Source organism: Triticum aestivum, chromosome 3D (assembly GCF_018294505.1).
Source record: "Triticum aestivum cultivar Chinese Spring chromosome 3D, IWGSC CS RefSeq v2.1, whole genome shotgun sequence".
Lineage (NCBI taxonomy): Eukaryota > Viridiplantae > Streptophyta > Magnoliopsida > Poales > Poaceae > Triticum > Triticum aestivum.
In genome coordinates, this window is record NC_057802.1 from 114,331,556 (window position 1) to 114,354,113 (window position 22,558).

At 52.4% G+C, this 22,558-nt stretch overlaps 1 protein-coding gene across 1 annotated transcript; it reads left to right on the forward strand.

Annotated features, from left to right (window-relative positions):
* The first annotated feature begins 948 nt into the window (after positions 1-948).
* Positions 949-1,803, forward strand: LOC123077758 (uncharacterized). The gene has a single exon (XM_044500079.1). It carries the CDS (start codon positions 1,134-1,136, stop codon positions 1,581-1,583), a length of 450 nt encoding a protein of 149 aa, XP_044356014.1. The 5' UTR covers positions 949-1,133; the 3' UTR covers positions 1,584-1,803.
* Positions 1,804-22,558: the final 20,755 nt, after the last annotated feature.

A 22,558-nucleotide genomic window follows, 5' to 3' on the forward strand; every position in this document is an offset into this window, starting at 1 on the left:
TCGGGAATGACTATGCGTCAGTCAACTGAATCGTTTTTGTGCCCGTCGATTCTATCTGAACAGTTGGATCTTGATCCAACGGATCTGCAGTCATCTTCCACCTCAAACCCGACGCACATTGTTCATCTTCTTCCTCTGGCCGCCCTCTAGGCCAGGTTGAACCGCCAGCCTCCGCCACCCGCGGCGCTTCCGCGACCGCCTCACCCTCCCCTTGACCTCCCCCACCGCCAGGTTTGCCGCCGCCGCCGGCCATCCCTCTAGCCCTGCCCCCATCTAGTTTTCTTCTCCGGTGAAGCCCCACCACCCCCGTCCACCACCGCCCCAACCTTGAACCTTAAGATAGATAATGGGGTGATGACGGCGAGCCCCTTCCTTCTCTCCGGCGAGGTCATTCCTTGTCCTTCCTTCACTCAAAATTGATTGATCCAAGACTGAAAAGTCGGCTGACTGAAATGTACTCCCTCCGTCCCATAATATAAGATATTTTTTGACACTACACTAGAGTCAAAAAACGTCTTACATTATGGGACAGATGAAGTAGCTAATATGTAATTCATCATGCAAGGGGAACAGTTCAGGCCTCCTTTGGTTTGGAGGAATTTTGTAGGTATTTCATAGGATATGATTTCTGTAGGAAAAATTCCTTTAGTGCCCTTTGATTTGTAGGAATAGAACCCTATTCATATGAAGGAATTCTTCCTATCCACCACATTTCATAAGAAAATGAATAATGAATCAAAAAACATCTCCTTTCCTATCCTACTCATAGGATTTGAGAAACGTGTCATCTCATTTCCTATGACTTTCCTATTCCTATGGTTTTCCTACCCTATAAACCACCAAAAGGATGCCTCAAAGGAAAAAAAAAAAAGCAAGAAAACCACAAATGCGTCGAAGACTGGAGACCCAACCAGCTTTATCCCCACGCATTAATAAACCCTGGCCTTAAATCCCCTTTCCCAACCGTCTTCCTCCCCAGCTAGGACGACGGTATCCATCCCGGAACGGAAAGCGCCAGATCCAGCTATAAAATCCGCCCCTCCCCACCCACAATCCCACAACAGCAAACCAAATCCCCGAGACCAGTTGAATCTGAGTTTACTTTGAGAGATTGATCGATTCAATCAGTCGAGATGGCGCAGGCGATCGAGGCTCAGAGGGAGGGCGCGGAGGTGTACCACGGGGCGGCGCTGTGCGCGGAGAAGGCGGTGGAGCTGCTGGCCGAGACCAACATGCCGCTGGGCCTGCTGCCGCTGGCGGACATCCAGGAGGTGGGCTACAACCGCGCCAGTGGCTTCGTCTGGCTGCGCCAGAAGAAGGCGCTCACGCACACCTTCAAGCAGATCGGGAGGCAGGTCTCGTACGCCACCGAGGTGACGGCCTTCGTCGAGGACTGCAAGATGAAGCGCATGACCGGGGTCAAGAGCAAGGAGCTTCTCATCTGGATCACCCTCTGCGACATGTACATCGACAAGGACGACCCCTCCAAGATCACCTTCAAGACGCCCACCGGACTCGGGAGGACCTTCCCCGTCTCCGCCTTCGGGAAAGAGGACTGCAAGGAGGCCGCGGTGGCCAAATAAGTGTGGACAGACGCGATACTCTACAAAGTTGGATGAAGATTGAAGAGGGCTCAAGTTCAAGTTCAATTGTTAACTACCTTTGCCTGGGTTTATTAGCCCTATTGTATTTTTGGTCAACCTTTGACCCTTGATTTAATTACCAAAAAATAAATTATATATCAAAATAATAATATAATTGGAAATCTCTTTTGAATATGAATCCTACAATATAATTTTGTGACTCGAATTTTTTATTTTTATTAGTCAAATCTACAGTCGAAATTTAACACAAAGTATGAAAGAGACATGTAAACCCAGACGAAGGTGGTACACCTACTTTTTGCTTTGAAAATTACGAAGTAATTCATGGGTGTAACTCACTATATGATGTGTATATAAAAAATCCATAACAAAATATATGATCATGTGATATGTACAAAAAGACAAATATATCTGTGCATTTTATTTAAGTGAACACCACGTTAATTTTTACAAAGTGCACATCACATATCATTGCTAACATACATGAATTTAGAAAAAAAAAATCCTTAATGAACCTTCTATAGATACTAGCATGACCCATGAAAGTTTGCATACCTTTTGCGTCTTGAGGGTAAGGTACATTTTCTATGGACGTGGCTAGTCAGTGCCCGTTGGTGCGATGGGGCGCCTATACCATAAACGGAAGGACGTCCTAAAAAGTGCAGTTAGTCCCTCGTGTGCCTTTCAAAAAAAAAGAGAAGACCCTGCCCCCCCCCTCCCCAGAGTCCACGTGATTCTAGGACGTTACCAAATAAACCAGCTAATACCTTGTCACATGTGCATTAATTTGGGGTTTCAAATTTTTTAAAAAGCCTTAAATTTCGATTCGAACGTCAAAATTCAAAACTGTTTCACCGCTGGGTTTCTCACGACGGGTTCTTCAAATCTAGATCCCATATGAATAGGTTTCGTCAATCTTTTTTGGGTGGGCAACTTTGGGTGTAAGGGAGGCAACTTTAGTGGTATAGGGAAGCAACTTCTTTTTTTCGCTTAGTATGACTTCTATGATGTTGGTTTGTGTAAAGATGAGAAAAAAAACAAAAAAAACATGGGGCACCTTTAGTACTACATACAAGCAACTTCACTGCATTATGCGTACCTATGAATTTTGCTAACATTATCCCAACTTGCCTATTCAGGGTTGCTTAGTTTCCTATCGTTGAATGTCAGTTTCCTATGGTTGATGCTCAGTTGCCTACAAGTACTGAAATTGTCCACCATTGATGCCCATTTGCTTGTTATTGGTAAATAGTTGCCTACCATTGCTACTCAGTTGCCTAACTTTTCAAATTAGTTGCCTATTCCAACAAAAGCCTAACAGAACCAAGCAACTATCCATACAAAACCAAGCAACTGTCCTAGCAAATCCAAGCAACTACATTACCCAAAACACCGTGCAATACTTTCCAAGAAAAAACCAAGCAACTGTCCTAACCAAACCAAGCAACTGCATTATGACACGATGCAACTCTTCTAGCAAATCCAAGCGACAACTTTGTCCCCATACCAAACCAAGCAACTGCATTACAACTCGAGAAACTCTTCTACCAAATCCAAGCGATTGCTTTGTCCCCCATAATTCACATAATTGCCAATCTATTGACTCCAAAAATTATCGCACTGATTCAAGCAATAATGCCATGCATCTGGACAAGACCCCCAGGATTTTGGTAATAGGCAACTTCATAAGAATGGTAGACAACTGGGAGAAATGTTTTATCTCCTTCTACAGAATATGGTTAGGTGATAATAGGACAATGTATGCATAATATATGTTGAATGCACCTTCATAACACAAGTTGCCTCCATGTGATACCAAAGTTGCTTACGGATGATGTTCAGTTGCCTACATACGATGAAAATTTGTCCGACATGGTTTCTATGTTTTCTACGATATACTTGCTAGGTAAATTCACTAGTACACATGATGAAAGAAAGTTGCTTCTGTTTAGCAATAAAGTTGCCTCAACTAGAACCAAGCTTGTCTTTTTTTTTAAACATCGAAACCTATTCATACGGGATCTAGTTTTGAAGATCTCGTCATGAGAAACCTAATGGTGAAAATGAATCTTCACTCTGATGCTCGGTTCAAAAGTTATAGCTTTTTGAAAAAATGAGACGGAATAAAGTGGGATGACATTAGCATATGCATGCAGTTAATCTTTAGGGACCACCCAGTACCTGACGATGCCAGGTACATCATGAGGGGGAAGGATGCCATTTTTCTAACAATTTGTCGTGTAGCGCAATTGAGTCAGCATCGGTCGGCTCGCATGCGTGCGCTTGACTCCACCGAATAGCGCAGCTACATTATCTAGCATTTAGGATTTTCTATTATCTCTATTATTTGTTGATCTATTTCGATACTCCTTCCTGAAACTCTATGTCCCAGCACTACTCCCTCGGTGACAATGAAGTGGCTCTTTTTCCAATTCAGCACGAAACATGTTTCTTCGCATCTCTGCAAATCTTTCGTGAGATTATAGAGGCATTTGTCAAAGAAGTGTCTGACAGGAAAATTATCCGTAAACACTTTGACAATTTTCTCCACAAAGTCGAGGAAAATCCTAGAAATGCACTTCTGAAAAGATTTTTCTTCGCAAAGTCATGGAAAATTCTAGAAATGCACTTCTGAAAAAGCGGGTGGCCCATTACACAGGCCAAATGGCATTCTATGATATGCATATGTATCCTAGAGACAAGTGAAGGTGGTCTTATCTTGGTCTTTAGGTCAGATTGGCGTCTGCCAAAATCTGGAATATCCATCGAGATAACAAAAGTAGGAGTTATTAGTCGACATTTTGAATATCTCATTTATGAAGGGTAATTGGTAGTGATCCTTCTGAGTCCATTTATTTAATTTCCTAAAATCTACACAAATTCCATATCCAAATAGCCCTAGTAGGGACTATGTTATTATTTTCATTAGTTACTAAAGAAACCCATCCTTTCTTAGTGATGCAATGAACTGGACTCACCTACTTACTATCAGACATAGGGTAAATTACCCTAGCATCAAGATGCATTACTTCTTTTCTTACCACATTATTGGAGGCATGATGTAGTCTTTGTTGGCTTTCAATTACCGGTTTAGCTCCTTCTTTAATGGGAACAGTGTGAGAATAAATAGATGGATCTATCCCTTTTACGTCTTTCATTGAGTAGCCCAAAGCCTTACGGTGTTTAGTTAACACCGTTTAAAGCTTCTCTTTTTCTTCTCCTAGAAGGCCAGCATTAACAATAATAGAAAATCTTTCGGTGTCATCCATAAACTCATACCATAGTCCTTTAGGTAATGGTTTCAGAATAGGTGGAGGTAGTTCTTCATCTCCTTTCCTTTCAAGTACCTCATACACTTTATTTAAACACAGGCAAACTATGGGAGTAGCATCCATTATCAATCTCAATTTCCTCTTTCTTCTTCTTCTTCAAATAAGGACTTGGGCCTTACCAGGACCCTTTCAACTTCATCTTCTGGAGTTTGGAGATGAATCTCAGTTAGTTGATTTAATTTTTGCACTTCCTCATCTTGAGCCTCTTCTTGATATGGTTTACTTAAGACCGAAGAAAATGTAAAATTTGATCATCTCATCTCCCCATTTCATAGAGATAGTCTTCTTTTTTATATAAGCTCCTGCAACATTCAAAAAAGAATTTCCAAAAATAATAGGACAATCCTTATGCTCTAAAATCATCAGTACATAGATATCAATGGGATAAATGAGTGAGCCTATTATAATTTTGATATCTTTAAGGATGCCACAGGGTTTTCTACCAGTCTTATCTGCAAGCTTAATAACAACTCAGTTGGCTCAAGAGTACGGGGAGAAATCGCATAATAATTTTTTGCTTAAAGAGTATAGGGATTAATATTGACTGGGGATCCTGGGTCACACAATCCAGGATGAGGTTTGCTTCCGAAGGAACATGATAAATTTGTTTACTTGTATCCTTACCTCCCGTACACCCTTTACGGTAAGAGGTGGCATCTTGGTCTAAAAAGACTTCTTTATTAACCACTGCTATAGGTGTAGTAAGTTCTTTCACGATATGCACATGTGGTGGAGTTCCATATTGTTCTACCTTAATACTCTTCTTATGCTTAGCAGAAAGTGATTCTCCCTTTCTTTTTGCCCTTCCATTCCAAATAAGCCTCTCTTCGGTCTTGGGGTGGAGTACTTTTCTTCATGATTGCTTCTACCATTCGGATCGCTTTCGCTTCCCTAGTGTGTTTCAAAAACTTTTTATCTGGTAGCGGCAAAAACTCAGAAAAATCTTTTAATATATGTAAAACAGGGTCAGTCCCAATATTAAGCTCATGATGAAGATTTTTCATCTCCTTTTTTCTAAAAAAAGACTTAATACTATCATAAACATGTGAAGGAAATATGCCCTAGAGGCAATAATAAATTTGTTATTTTATATTTCCTTATATCATGATAAATGTTTATTATTCATGCTAGAATTGTATTAACCGGAAACTTGATACATGTGTGGATACATAGACAAAACACCGTGTCCCTAGTAAGCCTCTACTAGACTAGCTGGTTAATCAAAGATGGTTAAGTTTCCTAACCATAGACATGTGTTGTCATTTGATGAACGGGATCACATCATTAGAGAATGAAGTGATGGACATGACCCATCTGTTAGCTTAGCATATTGATCGTTCAGTATTATTGCTATAAATTTCTTCATGTCATATACATATTCCTTGGACTATGACATTATGCAACTCCCAGATACCGGAGGAATGCCTTGTGTGCTATCAAACATCACGACGTAACTCGGTGATTATAAAGATGCTCTACAGGTATCTCCGAAGGTGTTTGTTGGGTTGGCATAGATCGAGATTAGGATTTGTCACTTCGAGTATCGGAGAGGTATCTCTAGGCCCTCTCGGTAATGCACATCATAATAAGCCTTGCAAGCAAAGTGACTAATGATTTAGTTGCAGGATGATGTATTACAGAACGAGTAAAGAAACTTGCCGGTAACGAGATTGAACTAGGTATGTGGATACCGACGATCGAATCTCGGGCAAGTAACATACCGATGACAAAGGGAATAACGTATGTTGTCATTACGGTGCGACCGATAATGATCTTGATAGAATATGTAGGAACCAATATGAGCATCCAGGTTCTGCTATTGGTTATTTACCACAGAGGTGTCTCGGTCATGTCTACATAGTTCTCGAACCCGTAGGGTCCGCACTCTTAACGTACGATGACGATTTTGTATTATATGAGTTATGAGATTTGGTGACCTAATGTTGTTCGGAGTCCCAGATGAGATCATGGACATGACGAGGAGTCTTGAAATGGTCGAGAGGTAAAGATTTATATATAGTACAATAGTATTCGGACACCAGAAGTTTTCCGGGTACCGGGTACATATCGGGTCACCGGAAGGGGTTCCGGGAACCCCCCGGCAACTATATGGGCCTAATGGGCCAAGAGGGGAAACGCAGCAGCCAGCAGGGGCTGCTGCGCGGCCGCATCAGAGGAGAAGGAAAGGAGGGAAAGAGAGATGGAAGGGGAGGGATTCGGCCTCCCCCTTCCTTCCCTCCTCCCTCCTCCTTCCTTTCCCCTCCGGAAAACATGGTAGGGGGGGGGGCGAATTGGACAAGGCTCCCAAGTAAGATTCCTCCTACTTGGGGTGCCCCATGGCTGTCCCCCTCCCCCTCCCACCTATATATACGTGGGGAGGGGGCGCCTAGAACACACACCAACAATTGTTAGCTGTGTGCGGCGCCCCCCTCCACAGTTTGGTCATATCTTCGTAGTGCTTAGGCGAAGCCCTGCGCGGATCACTTCACCATCACCGTCACCACGCCGTTGTGCTGACGGAACTCTCCCTCGACACTTTCCTGGATCAAGAGTTCGAGGGACGTCATCGAGCTAAACGTGTGCAGAACTCGGAGGTGCCGTACGTTCGGTGTTTGATCGGTCGGAACGAGAAGAAAGTTCGACTACATCAACTGCGTTGTCAAACGCTTCCACTTTCGGTCTACGAGGGTACATGGACACACTCTCCCCTCTCGTTGCTATGCATCTCCTAGATAGATCTTGCGTGAGCATATGAATTTTTTTGAAATTGCATGCTACGTTTCCCAACAGTGGCATCCGAGCCAGGTCTATGCGTAGATGATATGCATGAGTAGAACACAAAGAGTTGTGGGCGGTGATTATCATACTGCTTACCACCAATGTCTTATTTTGATTCGACGGTATTGTTGGATGAAGCGGCCCGGACCAACCTTACATGACCACGTTCATGAGACCGGTTCCACCGACCGACATGCAACTAGTTTTGCATAAAGGTGGCTGGCGGGTGTCTGTTTCTCCAAATTTAGTTGAATCAAATTTGACTGTGGCCGGTCCTTGTTGAAGGTTAAAACAAAAAACTTGATAAATCACCGTTGCGGTTTTTGATGCGTAGGTACGAACGGTGTCGGTGGAAACGACACCTATGGGATCATAGGGAATCCCTACTACGGTCGACGGGCGCGGGGCTGTGGAAAGAGTAGGTTTAGAAGATCAACGCGGGAAATTTATCCAGGTTCGGGCCGCAAGTGATGCGTAATACCATACTCCTACTGGTTTGTGTTTATCTGGTGTTCTTGGACTAGCTACAAAGCTTGCAGAGTCCAAAAAGTCCGAATCCTCTCTCAGTACGCCGCGGGCCTCCTTTTATAGTCAAAGGGGCTGCCACAGTGGCACACAGGAGGTGGAAAGTTGTACAGTAGTCGAGTTTATCTCTGACATCACAGGACAAAACGCATTAAATGCGCTACTTAGGTGTCCTCTCGCTTTATCGGGGATGGCAACGAAGCCCGTCCCATCCGTCGCCGCTTCGCCTTACTCCGACACACGTCCAGGCCAACGAGGCATGCAGTGCCATGTAGGCAGGCAGGCTGCTGAGCTGGTGCGGTGGGAGGGTCTTCATGAAGATCTGCATGCCACCACGCATGTGCTTGACTAGTTGGCTTAGGAGCCACGTACTGCCACGTGGGTGCTTTCTTAGTTGGTGGGTCGACCGCTGAGTTGGGGCGGCGACGGGGCGGCAAGGCCTTGCCACGGTTTCGCTGATATTCCAGGCAAGGGTCTTGCCGGGGCCTTGCGGGCGCCCTCGGCTAGAGTCCTGCCGGGGCCTCGTGGGTATCTTCGGCAGGAGCCTTGCCGGGGCCTCGTGGGCATCCTCGGCAAGGAGCCTCACTGTTGTCTTGTTTTCTGGTTCCTATGTAGGCCTCGCAGGCCCTTTGTCTTCACAAAGATCTGCATGCCACCATGGAGGTGCCTCCCGAGCCTTGGTTCCAGTGTGGTTGATGGCGCGGGAACTTTTAAACTCAAGGGTGGCGGCCCGGTTGGTGTTGGGCAAGTTGCCCCGGCAAGGCTCTTGCCGGGGCCGTGAAGGCCGCCCCGGCAAGGGCCTTGCCGGGGGAGTTTCACCTCGCCCCTCTGCTCTTCATGCTTTTGGTCTTGAGCACGGCTCTGGTAGTCTTGTGACCTTGCTTCCTCTTCTGCCCCGCTAAGTGTGGCCGTGGGTGCGGCTCTAACTTCCCGTGCACAAGTACAGGGGTACAAAGAAGGGCCCCTACTTTTGTACACCGATAGGAGCCCTCGGGCCTGGGCCACACATAAGCGCGACGCATTGTTGGGCTAGGCCCAAAACGGTGCGCGGGCACGCGGGGCTGAGTTTTTTCGCAGTAACTTCCCACACCAGTTGCGCTTCCCCACAACCCGTGTTGAATGCGTGACGTGGGGGTCGTGCGTGGGGTGACCGCAGCATGCTTGCGTCACCCCGCGGTTTTAATAGTAGAGAGGTGGCCCACGTCCCCCCACCCATAAAAATAGGGGAAGCCGCAGGGGCGCGGCTCATTTACTAGGTGGATTCGGGTCGTGGCCATCATGGCATCCGTGCCCCACGATCGCGGGGCGTGAAACGGCCGTTCCACTTGCCACCTGAATCCTGGCTCGCCCGCCACATGTCCCCCATGCCTCGGGGAGGGCAGGCGGTGGAAACAAAGGGCACGGGCTTTAATGCCGGGGCGGGGGCCGGGCGCCGCTGATTGGTTGATTGGTTGATTGGGGCGACCGCCCTTAGGCTTGCTTGGCCCCGTCCCCCTATAAAAAGGGGAGAGGGACATCACCTCCCCGCATCCATCCTCTTCCAGTTTGATCCCTTTCCTTCCCTTGTCATGGCGACAGAGCGCGGTCGTGGCCGTCCTTCCGTGGAGGCGACCAGGTCTTCCTCCCGCCAGAGAGCTGCGGCGGTAAAGGAAGAGCCGAACGCCCAAGGTGAAGGCCATGCTCGAGGCAGAGGCGCCGGACGGGGCCGCGGTCGGTGAGGCGGTCGAGGCAGAGGTGGGCGCGGAAGGGGGAAACCCGTGTCATCATCGTCTCCGTCACCATCTCCTCCTGCTCCGTCAAGCGGTCATGTCGGGGACACGGCGCTGGAGTTCATCCCGCAGTTGCGTGAGCCGCCGCGCAGCCGCCTCCGTCTTCCCGAGGCGTTTGCGAGGGTGCTGGAGATTGACCAGCCACCGAGGTTGAGACTCCACATGAAGGGGTGTTGCACCGGCAACATGTGGGTGAACACAAGGTTCCCCGCCCCTCATGTGATGCTCCTTTGTCGGGGCTGGAAAACCTTCGCACGTGCCCACTGCTTGATGAAGGGGCACGTCCTCTGCTTCAAGTTAGCGGAGAGCGACCTGCTCTCCGTCAAGGTCTTCCGGCGCTCGGGGCACAGGCTAGGGTGCTATGTGGAGAACTCGACCGATGACGAAAGCTCCTCCTCGGGCGACAGTGACGAGGAGGACAGCAATAGCGGCGACGAGGGTAGCGGGTAGGAGGATGACGGGTCCGACTAGGCGTCGGACACACCGTCCCTGGGCGATGCCGGCAGCACCACCATCTGCATCGCCAGCCCTTGAACTTCTCGGGGTCACCTCCTTGGGCGGCTGGCGTGGGGAGGCTGGAGAAGACGAATAAGGCGGGTGGTGGGCCGTCAAGTCGGAATATGATGGCGCCGACGCCTTCGTCTCGTATTGGCGGTCCGCTGCCTCATCTTTTGGCTCTTCTCCCGGCACCATCATCACCAGCCCTCTTCCGGACGGCTGCCGGGATGTTCTCTTGGTGTCTTTTGTTGTTCGTACCTTGCCTAGGCACTCCTTTTGCCCTTCTTCCATCTTGTTCCGTTTCCTGAGGAGAGGGACAAGAAAGGGATTATGGGCGCCTTATCTTTTTTAGTTTTTAAGCCTGCGGGCATTTGTCAGATTTAAACCTTGTAATCCCCTTGCTCAAGCTCTCATTCCGTATGAATTTTACTTGTTAACAATGTATTAATGAAGAAAAGGGGTGTTTGCCTGGTTCTTTTGTGCGTGAGCGAGGCCCACACCAAGGATCGAATCCTTGTTATCTTAAAATAAACATCGTTACCCGGCAACATACCTTGCCGTCCTCCTACACTCATGCCCTTGGCGGAGGTAGGGGCAAAGTAGGATCAGGCCCTTCGTTTGTTCCCTTTCCATCGCACTACAACCAAGTTCCGGCCCAAAGAAAGGTTCTTTGACACGGGAAAGAGGGAGTACGACGGTATAAGAGTGAGCGAAGCTTCGTACGTTCAAGTTCCATATGGAAGTGTAGAGTGGGGGATGAAAGACTTATCTGATTCTGCAGCCCCCGGCAACCTTGGCTTGCCGTGGTCGGATCTCTGGATCTGTAGCCCCCGGCAACCTTGGCTTGCCGGGGTTTGGGCGTCCGCCTATTTCCTTTCCCCCAAACAGCTCAACAGAAAAGCCCGTGCATCCTGCGAACCAAAAGAAAGGATGGGAAGGAACAGAGAGACGCACACTCAACCTCTATGCTAGGGGTTAGTCGCCGCTAAGCACTATCAACCCTAACAAAGAGAGAGACTCAACCTAGCATGCATGCTAAAACTTAGGGCGCCAGCGCTTCATTTATTTATGCTCAGGGTCTGCGCCTGACTTTGTACATAGGGTTACATGCCTTGCCGGCAAGGCTAGTACAAAATGGGGGTTGCCGGGGCTCCTGGCAACCGCGCCTTAGGTGTAAAACTTAGGAAGATGTTCGATATTCCAGGAATTCTTAGGAAGATGTTCGATATTCCAGGAATTGCTCACTGGAATGCCATCTTCGGTCTGTAGGCGGACTGCGCCGGGCCTGGTGACTCGCATTACTCGATAAGGGCCCTCCCACTTTGGCGTCAACTTGTTTGAATTCTTGGCGGATTGAATCCGTCGAATAACAAGGTCGCCTTCCTCAAGGCTTTGAGCGTGAACCTTGCGGCTATGATAGTGACGCAAGGCCTACTGGTAGCGAGCGGCTCGCACAGCAGCCCGAAGACGATCTTCCTCAAGGAGCGTCGCATCCTCTTGGCGCAACTGCTCTTGATCAAGCTCATCATAAGCGAGCACTCGAGGTGACCTGTATATGAGTTCAGTGGGGAGAACTGCCTCTGCCCGTAAACCAGGGCAAATGGTGTCTGGCCAGTAGCTTGATTTGGCGTCGTTCTGATCGACCAAAGAACTGTTGGCAACTCATCAACCCAGCGCCTTCCACACTTGTGCAGCTTGTCAAAAGTCCTACTCTTGAGGCCTCGCAGCACTTCTGCATTCGCCCTTTCGGCCTGGCCGTTACTTCTGGGATGGGCAACAGAAGCAAAATAGACCTTGCTGCCAAGGTCTTGAATGTACTGCATGAAGGTGCGGCTCGTGAACTGCGTGCCATTGTCGGTGATGACTCTGTTGGGCAAACCAAAACCACAGACTAGCCCCTTGAAGAACTTGACGGCTGACTGTGTTGTCACCTTCCTCACTGGTTCCACTTCTGGCCACTTTGTGAACTTGTCGATCGCGACGTACAAGTACTCAAAGCCGCCGACAGCACGGGGAAAGGGGCCCAGTATGTCGAGCCCCCAGACAAAAAATGGCCAGGAAAGAGGGATTGTCTGAAGGGCTTGGGCTGGTTGATGAAGCTTCTTTGAATGGAACTGGCACGCTTCACACTTGGTTACTAGGGCAGTTGCATCCTGGAGGGTGGTGGGCCAAAAGAAGCCTTGCCGGAACGCTTTGCCGGCAAGGGCTCTCGACCCTATGTGGGAGCCACACATGCCTCTGTATAATTCTGCCAACAGCCTTAGTCCGTCTTCCTGAGGAATGCACTTCAACTTCACACCGTTCGGTCTCCTTCTATACAGGGCATCATCCACAAACTGGTACATGCTGGACCGACGGGCTACTCTCTGCTCCTTCTTGTTCCCCAGGAAGCTCTCCTGTTTGGAGGAAACGGACGGTGGACTGCGCCCATGCCAGAGCCTGGGGCTCGACGGCAAGGACTAAAGGCACATCTTCGGCCATAGGGGCAACTGCCTCTACGGCCAGGGCCTGAGGCCCTGCCGGGGGTTGTTGCTCTCCGTCAGGCTTGGGACACCTGGCAACATCCTTGCCGGCGGCTCCTGGGAGCCCGGCGGGAAAGTACTTGCCAGGGCCCTCCTTCCTTTGCTTGTTCTGTCCTGCTGATGGCTCGAGGGATGGTTGAGTTAATTGAAGCACAAAGGTACCTGGTTCCATAGGCAACTTCAGGGCAGCGCGCTTCGACATGTCATCAGCAATGTTGTTCTCCGCCGGGGGACATGCTCTGCTTGCAATCCGTCAAAATGCTCTTCCAACTTCCTCACTTCATCCACGTAGGCTTCCATCAACGGGCTCTGGTAATCCTTGTTGACTTTCTTGACGACGAGCTGTGAATCACCCCTAACGATGAGCTTCCTAATCCCAAGGTCTGCCGCGATCCTGAGACCGGCAAGCAGCCCCTCGTACTCCGCCGTGTGTCGATGTTCTAGGAACGGGGGTCCCCAGACTTGCCTGCCTGCGGCCCACAACGTGGCTAAGCAGCAGGCCGTATGGCCCATCTTCATCAACAAGACACCCAAGACCCTCGCGAGGGTCCAAGCCTCGCGAGGCGGGCGGCGCAAGACCTCCTCTGGAGTGGTCTAGCCAAGCAGGCTCGCGAGGAGCGGAGATATCAAGGCGAGGTAAACCTCACGAGGCTCTCGTGACATGAGCCATGACGAACGGTGCCAGGCGGGTGCCAGGTGGGCGCTGGTGTGCGCAACGTCCCTATTTCCTCTTTGGTGCTAAGGAGGCCAGTGCAGGCGAAGAGTACCGAGGCATCAGGCAAAGGTTGCCATATTGGTGCAACGAGACCAAGACCAGGAGGACGACAAGGCGGAGGTCATCGTGGAGCCCAAGACGGCGTCACCCCAGAGCTTTTCGCAGGCGAAGACCGCTTTTGTCAGGATAGCTTGTACTAGCTGCCCCCTTCAAATTTGCCCGCCGTTGTTGGCTCCCTTCCCGCTCGATATTTAGGAAGAGGACCAGGGCCTATATAAGTAGAACTAGCCACCACAGTAGAGGGCACCGGATAGATCATCGGATCCTCACGCCACAAGTTCACAAGCACAAGAACACCTCAACCTCAGGAGGCAGTTCTTCCCTTGTACTGTTCATCATCAGCCCAAGAGGCAATCCACCACCACCACACTGGAGTAGGGTATTACACCACAACGGTGGCCCGAACCAGTATAAACCCCGTGTCTTTCTGTGTTGCGAGTTCGTCGAGTTCGTCCGCGAGATCTTAGCGAGCTAGAGCGTAGATCGGTAGTGAAAGAACATGCGGTGCCCCCATGTTTGGTTTTGGTAATTGATGACAATCTCTATGGACTAATGGTTGCCTTGAGTTATATTTGAAGGATTTGTCCATAGGCATTTCTTGAAGTCCATGTGTTGGTTTCAAGGAGTTTATGTGGTGACCAAGGTGTTATTAAGGAATTATCCAAAGATTGGTCATGTGAGAGTAGAGCTTATTGCAAGCATGTCTTGAAGAAGAAGATTGTGTGATCATTCATGTTTACCTTCAAGACATCATCCAAATGAAGAGAGTTGGAAAGAGTCAAGGTTGATCAAGACTATCAAGTTGATCAACACACAAAGCGCACAAGATGTACCAAGAGGGATCAAGCGATCCCATGGTGTGGTAAGCATTATCGATTACGCTTTGTGTACTAACCCATGATCTTCGTGAGAGTTCTTTGTGGGGTTAGGTTGCGGTGTGCAAGTTCAAGTGAAGCATCATGAAGAGATCAAATGCTTGAAGCTTGCCGTCCATTGTGGTGACAATGGACTTGTGAAGATGTGCGGAAGAGTGGCTCACCCATAGTGGAGTATGGGGGAGCAATCAACTAGTCTTCATCGAGCCAACACAACCAAGAAAGGTGGTCCATCTTGAGGGAGTCAAGATCGTCATCTTCTGGCTCAAGTGGACCATGTGCAAGGCAAAGGTTTGCTCTTGATAGGTTTTCTATTTTACCGGTCTCATGATGGTAGTTGGGAGACCGAGTTATAGGATCGATTGCCGTACTATCAAGGGGGGCTCTCGATGAGTAGCTTGATCGTATCGTTCATAGAGAGCTCAAACCATTGCATCCTTGCATCATCTTTGTTGGTTCTTGTTTGGTTCTTCTCTTTGTGAGTTTTGGAGCTTATGGTCATCTTGATGACAAGCTCGAGTTCATCGAAAACGGAGTTCACTCGCATCTTCTATGATGTTTTCGATGTTGGAGGTTATGCCGGTTCTTCTCGGTTGGAGGTTTCACTCCTCTATTTGTTGGCATACCTCCCCTGCCTCTTCTTACTATAACCAACAAGCTTGATCCAACAAGCTTGAGTTTGCTCAATCCTTGCATCATCTTTGTCGCTGTTTTGATGCTACTCGTCTTTCTCAATCCAACAAGCTTGAGTTTGCTCAATTCGGAGCTCATATGCAGAAGTTATGGTAGTTTTGGTTTCCTAGCGGTAGTACCGCGGCCAGAGCGGCAATACCGCTTATCGCCCCAAGCGGTAGTACCGCTGTCCAAAGCGGTAGTACCGCCTATGGCCATAAGCGGTAATACGGCTACGGTTCCGCGCTGGTACCGCCTCGATTTTGGTTCTTGCATTTTTCGTGTCGAGTTTTGCAGTAGTTGCACGGCAGTAAGGCACGGCAGTTCCGCCTATAAGCGGTAGTACCGCCCCGATTGGGCGGTAGTACCGCCTATAAGCGGTAGTACCGCTCCGGTCGGGCGGTAGTACCGCTACTGCATTTTTGGTCCCGTGTTCTGCTCCTCCAGCGGTAGTACCGCTGAGGTGCGCGGTAGTACCGCTTATAAGCGGTACTACCGCCCCAAGGTTCATGTTTGGTTGCTCCTTTTCCCTGCTTCTTCCGCCAGAGCGGTAGTACCGCTCGTGGAGCGGTAGTACCGCTCGTGTGCGGGCTGAGCACATAACGGTTGGATTTTTCCCCTTCTATAAAAGGGGGTCTTCTTCCCCAATGAACCTTATCCTTTGAGCTCGTGTTCTTCCCCCATTGTTGACCTTCTTCGAGCTTGCTAACTCTCAATCCCTCCATGGATCCTTGCTAGTTTTTGAGGGAAAAGAGAGAGGAGATCTAGATCCACATTTCCACCAATCACTTTCTCCTCTATGTGAGGGGAACCCCTTGGATCTAGATCTTGGAGTTCTTGGTGTTCTCCTTCTTGTTCTTCCTCTCATTTTCTTCCCTAGCATTAGTTGCTTCGGTGGGATTTGAGAGAGAAGGACTTGGGCACTCCGTGTGCCCTTGCCATTGCATTTGGTGCATCGGTTTGAGTTCTCCACGGTGATACGTGGAAGTTACAAGTTGAGAAGCTTATTACTCTTGGGTGCTTGGTGCCCTTGAGCTTGTTCCTCTTGGGTGCTTGGGCACCCTAGACGGTTGGTGGTGTTCGGAGCTCAATCATTGTGGTGTAAAGCTCCGGGCAAGCGTCGGGGTCTCCAATTAGGTTGTGGAGATCGCCCCGAGCAATTTGACGGGTACCGGTGACCGCCCCCAAGGGTTGCCATTTGTACGGGTTCGGTGACCGCCCCCAAGGGTTGCCATTTGTACGGGTTCGGTGACCGCCCTCAAGGGTCCCTTAGTGGAATCACGGCATCTTGCATTGTGCGAGGGCGTGAGGAGATTACGGTGGCCCTAGTGGCTTCTTGGGGAGCATTGTGCCTCCACACCGCTCCAAACGGAGATTAGCATCCGCAAGGGTGTGAACTTCGGGATACATCGTCGTCTCCACGTGCCTCGGTTATCTCTTAACCGAACCCTTTACTTACGCACTTTACTTTGTGATAGCCATATTGTTTCTTGTCATATATCTTGCTATCACTTAGTTGTTTATCTTGCTTAGCATAAGTTGTTGGTGCACATAGGCGAGCCTAGTTGTTGTAGGTTTTGTGCTTGTCAAATTAACCGCTAGGTTTATTCCGCATTTGTTCAAGCCTAAACCGTAATTATTTTAAAGCGCCTATTCACCCCCCCTCTAGGCGACATCCACGATCTTTCAGGTAGGAGGGAGAGACTTCGCGCGCACCCTAGTGTTCGAACCTTAATGGTTTGCCGGAACCCCACATCCGACATTTGGCGTGCTAGGTAGGGGTGCGCCGTAGTTTCCCTTCCATCAGTTCGTTGCTCCATCGCTCCGTCATTTCCATGGCGGACGCTCGCCGTGCTCGAGCTGAGCGTCGGGCTGCCCTCTCCGCCCGCGTTGCTGAGACGGCTCCCTTAGGCGGGCCACCTCGTCGTTCTCCGTCTCCCGTCGCCAACGCTGCCACTGGCCCAGCGGGGAACGAGCAGCAGGCGTCCTCTCTCCATCCTCCGGTGCGGCAGGACGGCCGCACCGCTACTCCGTCGCTGACCCCTGCTGGTTCATCGTCTCATGCACACCGCGCTCCCATGGAGGCACGGGCCGCGCTCATCGCGGCAAACGAGCTCCTGCGCTACCGCCCCGTCGACGACCTCTACGAGGAGTGGCTCGACCGCGTCGCCGAGCTTGTCCGCGCCGCAGGGGGCTCTCCGGCGCCGTCCCACTCTCTGCCTCCCCCTCAACCAGCCGCGGGCGACGGGGCTCATGGCATGCCTCCACCACCTCAACCCCAAGACGGAGCCTTGGCACCAAGGCGCGCGCCTCCGTGGCGTGATCCACCGAGCCCGGCGCCCGCGCGTGAAGAAAGAAGCTGCCAAGAAATCCCGCGGCCGTGAGAAGCTGCACCTGCGCTCCCTGCGCCACCTCGTCAAGACCGCGCGCCGCCTGTAGTGGTGCAGCGCGGACCTCGCCAAGACCAAGCTCCACCACAGAAGCGGGCCCCGGCGACCACGGCCGGCTGCCGCGCCTTCACCCCCGAACTGCGTAGCGTCGCCTGGCCAGGCAAGTTCAAGCCAGATCTGCCTCCTCGCTACGACGGCACCGCCGACCCCGCGGAGTTCCTGCAGCTCTATGAGCTGAGCATCGAAGCGGCCAACGGCGACGAAAAAGTCATGGCGAACTGGTTTCCCATGGCTCTCAAGGATGGGGCCCGCTCCTGGCTCCTGAACCTGCAACACGGCTCGATCTCCTCCTGGGACGAGATGCGCGACCAGTTCGTCGCCAACTTCCAGGGCACTCGTGACCGCCCACCGGCCGCGGGTGACCTTCACCGCATCAAGCAACAACCAGGAGAGACTCTCCAGAAGTACATCCAGCGCTTCAACAACACCCGCCTCAAGATCCCCAAGGTCACGGACGAAGCCATCATCTCCGCGTTCTCAGACGACGTCCGTGACGTCAAGATGAAGGAAGAGCTCGCTATCCACGAGGAGCTTTGCACATCTTAGGAGCTGTTCAACTTGGCAACCAAGTGCGCAAGAGCTGAGGAGGGGTGCCTCTCTCTCCTTGAGCTGCCAGCTGCAAGAGCGGAGGAGAAGAAGGCCAAGGCCAAGGACGTGAAGCGCAAAGAGGCAGTAGTGCTCACAGCGGAGCCCGATACCAAGCGAGGCAGAGATCAGCCGAGTCGTCCAAGAACGGCCGACCATTCTGCGCCTTCCACAACCTGAACACCCACAACACCAGCGACTGCCAAGAGCTCAGAGCCATACGGGAAGGATGCTACAGTCGACGCCCCGAGCACAACGACTGGGGCTACGGCCGCGGAGGAGGACGCGGAGGCGGACGCTGGGACGACCGTGGCCTCGTGAGGACCGCTGGCAGGACCAACCTCACGAGGGCGCCTGGAGGGACCCGCCTCATGAGGATCGCCCCCAGGGCAATGCCGGTCTTCCCCCGCTGCCGCCACCAAGAAGGAACGACGACCACCACCAGGACGAGGGGGCTGGGGGCTTCCAGGAGCCGCGTGCGATCGCCTGCATCTTGGGCGGTGCCCAGGCCCCAGCCTCTCAGCGCATCTTCAAACAGTTCGCTCGCGAGGTGAATGCGATGCTCCCCAAGCTCGAGGCCACGCGCCCGCTCCGGTGGTCCCAATGTGCTATCACCTTCAACTCGGCAGATCAGCTCAAGTGCGCAGCCACCACTGGCGCCCTCCCTATGCTGTGCTCCCCAGTCATCAGCAATGTGCAAGTCACCAAGACTCTCATCGACGGCGATGCAGGGCTCAACGTCCTATCCATCGACACGTTCGACAACCTCCAAGTGCCGTATGAGCAGCTCCAACCAACCAAGCCTTTCTCAAGAGTGACCGACGGTTCCACCACACCGATAGGGCAAGTCCGCCTGCCTGTCACCTTCGTGGAGCGCAAGAACTATCGCACCGAGCTCATCGACTTCGACGTCGCGCACATCCGCCTGCCGTACAATGCCATCCTCGGGTATCCAGCCCTGGCCAAGTTCATGTCAGTCACTCATCACGGCTACAACATTCTCAAGATGCCAGGAAGCGGAGGAATCATCACGGTCCCGCGTGAGGATGCGGTGTGCTCCCTCGAGCGCGCCTTTCAAGCTGCAGCAGTCGACGACCCCGACAACAGAAGTGAAGGCCCTCCGGAGGCCATCCCCAAGAAGAAGCTGTCGTGCTGCACAGGACCTTAGGAGGATGGCGTCGCGGCAGGAGCCTCGTCCGGATCAGCGCCTGCTCCAGGGGCGCCTCCCTCCATCGCATAGGAAGGCGTGCCCGGCGCCCTCCTCAGGCAGGGCTCGGGGGCTCTCTTCTGGAGAGCCTCAGACCTTGCCAACCTCACAAGGGAGGCGCTTGGGCACCACTTGGAAGCGTGCCTCATGGCGCACCTTCCTCAGGAGAGCACGGGGCAAGGAGTGCCCACCACCCAGGAGTTCATCACCAAGACCACCCAGGAACTGCAAGAAGCAAGAGACATGTGCGGCCACAGCCGCTCACGAGGCGCAGCTCCTCATCCAGGCGAGGATGCCGGGCTGCGTGTCTGCGTCGACGCCCTAGGGCTCAACAGGGCCGCATCTCAGGAGCATTTCTGGCCATCGCGTGTGGGCTGCTGCGAGGGCCCACCACACAGCTATGTTCGCATGCCCTTCGGCTTGCCGAGCGTGGCGTCGGCCTATCAGCGCAACATGCGGCAAGTCCTGGCGGCTCAGGAGGCCAGGTTCCACGCCGTCCATAAGGAAATGGAGGCGGTCTTCAGGGAACCTCCCGAGCCTCCAGAGCCTCCCGAGGCTCAGGGTCCCGGTGGCTCATGAGGAGCCATTCCTTCAGCGCGCGGCTTCAGCTGCACCAACTCTACTTCGTCTACAGAACCAGGTGACATCTTGCAAGTTCGTTTAAGCTGGGAGCGCCCCTCGGGCTGCATTATTCCCAGGCCACATGGGTCCGTCCCTGTGGCATGTATCCCTTTTGCTTAAGTCTTTAGCTTATCTTGCTGGGGGCGCCCCTCGGGCTGCATCATCCCCAAGCCGCTCGGGCCAGACCTAGTGGCATGTATCTTCCTGCATTTTTCCAAGTCGATCTGCTCTTCATGCTTAACCTGCCAACGGCTATCGCCTGCTCGATTGCTGCCCGCCGCGGGCCTGTTCACCCTATGCAATCCGCTTGCACGTTAAAAGGGGGGCTCTTGAGCATCGCGACTCAGGAGCTCTTACTGGCTCTCCAGCCCTCACCCCTGGTCTTGACCACGGCATCGCGACCTGGCATACCAGCGGCGGCTGAGCTCGCTCGAGGGCTGGGACCTGAGGACATAGAGTGCTTGCATCTAACCGCCTTGCAGGAACATACAGTCACCAAGACTCAAGACCAGGCGCAACCCGCCTTGAGGTAGAGCCTCGTGAGTCCCACGCTAGCTCACGAGTGCCCAGATACACCTCGCAGCCCTGCCGTGCAAGCCACGTGTCAGGGCGGGGCTGTACACGCCCCGGGGGCTCCTCCCGGAGGGCCCCCCATCCCACGCCCAAGTGGAAGCACCATGCTCCGCGCTGGCTGACGACACTGCCGAGGAGCGGCTATGCCCGTGCACAAGCGGAAGCACTATGCTCCGCGCTGGTGATAAACAACTGAGGGCGACCCCACGGTCGTGCCAACCTCAGGGAGCCCAGAGCTCAGCGCCCAACCTTACCGCAACGCCTCCCCTCGGGAAAGCCGCGCATGGGGGCTGGGCACGGGGGCTGCGCTCGGGTCACGCCCAAGCGCATGCCACCCAACCAGGTCCCCCGGACCTGGGCATCGCGCGCCCCTCCCGAGGCCTCCGCGAGGGCAGGTATGGGATTGTTTGCACGTCAAGGGGGACTCCTGAGCATCGCGACTCAGGAGCCTAACTGGTCACGTAGCCCCTCACTCCTTGGTCCGTCCTGGTCTCCGGTCGGCTCAATGGCGGTTGAGGTATGCGCGGGGCCGGGCTCTGCCGACGTAGAACATTAATCTATCCCCATGAACTCTCCCTATATGCTGTTTGCGCGTCAAGGGGGACTCCTGAGCATCGCGACTCAGGAGCCTAACTGGTCACGTAGCCCCTCACTCCTTGGTCCGTCCTGGTCTCCGGTCGGCCCAATGGCGGTTGAGGTATGCGCGGGGCCGGGCTCTGCCGACGTAGAACGCAAAGCAAATAGGAAGGAAATCGCGAAATCTCGAAGCAAATATTACAAGCATATTGTCCTCACAATACCAAATAAATGTTTAAACGCCTCCACGAGGCCTGTTACATGGCGCAGGAACAGAATGGGAAGAATGGCCGCGGGTCATCTCTAGACGTCGCCGTCGCCTGCGGAAGGCGCTCCCTCGTGATCGGTTTTGTCTTCACCACCAGCGGCAAGGTCGACGACGCCGGACAGAGGAGCAGAGACAAAGCCACGGAACCTCCTCAGCAAGGCCCCCACCTGATCCTGCACGGCCGCGGCAGCCGCCTCGTACTGATCTTCGGCTACAGGCTCTAGCAGCTCGTCAAGGCAAGCGTTGGGGTCGCGAAGGTGCAGGTGGCTAAAGACGTGAGTCAGCGCGGCTGAAGACAGGACGCGAGCTTCTGCCTCCGCCATGGGACCGAGACCATCAACGACCTCCTCAAGCGCCTTCACCACGAGAGGAAGCAGCTGGGCGGGGCCGTCCTCGTCAGTGTCCAGAGGCTTCTCCAGGCCGTGCTCGTAGAGCGTCTTCAGCGCCTTGCGAGACCTCTCCTCGAGATCGGCAAAGGCCACGCGGTCTTCTGCCAGGACTCGCGCCTTGGCATCAAGATCGGCCTCTCTCGCCCTCATCTTCCGCTCCAACTCTCCCAACCGGTTGCGCTCGGCGGCTTGCTTCTTCCCCAGCTCCGCCAACTCTGCATCACGGTTCTTGACGGCTTCCTCCCGGGCCTTCATCTCCTCCTCCTTCGCTTGGCGGCAGTGCACCTCTTCGGCGTGCTTGTCGCGCAGGCTCTGCAGCTCGCCCTCCAGCTCTTGGCAGCGGTCACGGACGGCCTTGGCGTCTTTCAGCGCCACCTCACGATCGGCTGCAGCGCTGGCGGCTCCTTGCTTCTCCTTCTCGGAAGCCGCAACAGCCTGGCCCAGCGCCGCGCGAACTGCCAGGTCAGAGTGTAGCCAGCTAGAGGCCAACTCCAGACGCCCGGCCACCAGGCGCGGGTCCGCGCTCAGGAGATCCGCCT

Bases quoted from the DNA above. Each gene is read 5' to 3' on its own strand.
- LOC123077758 (XM_044500079.1), top strand. From the start codon at position 1,134: ATGGCGCAGGCGATCGAGGCTCAGAGGGAGGGCGCGGAGGTGTACCAC.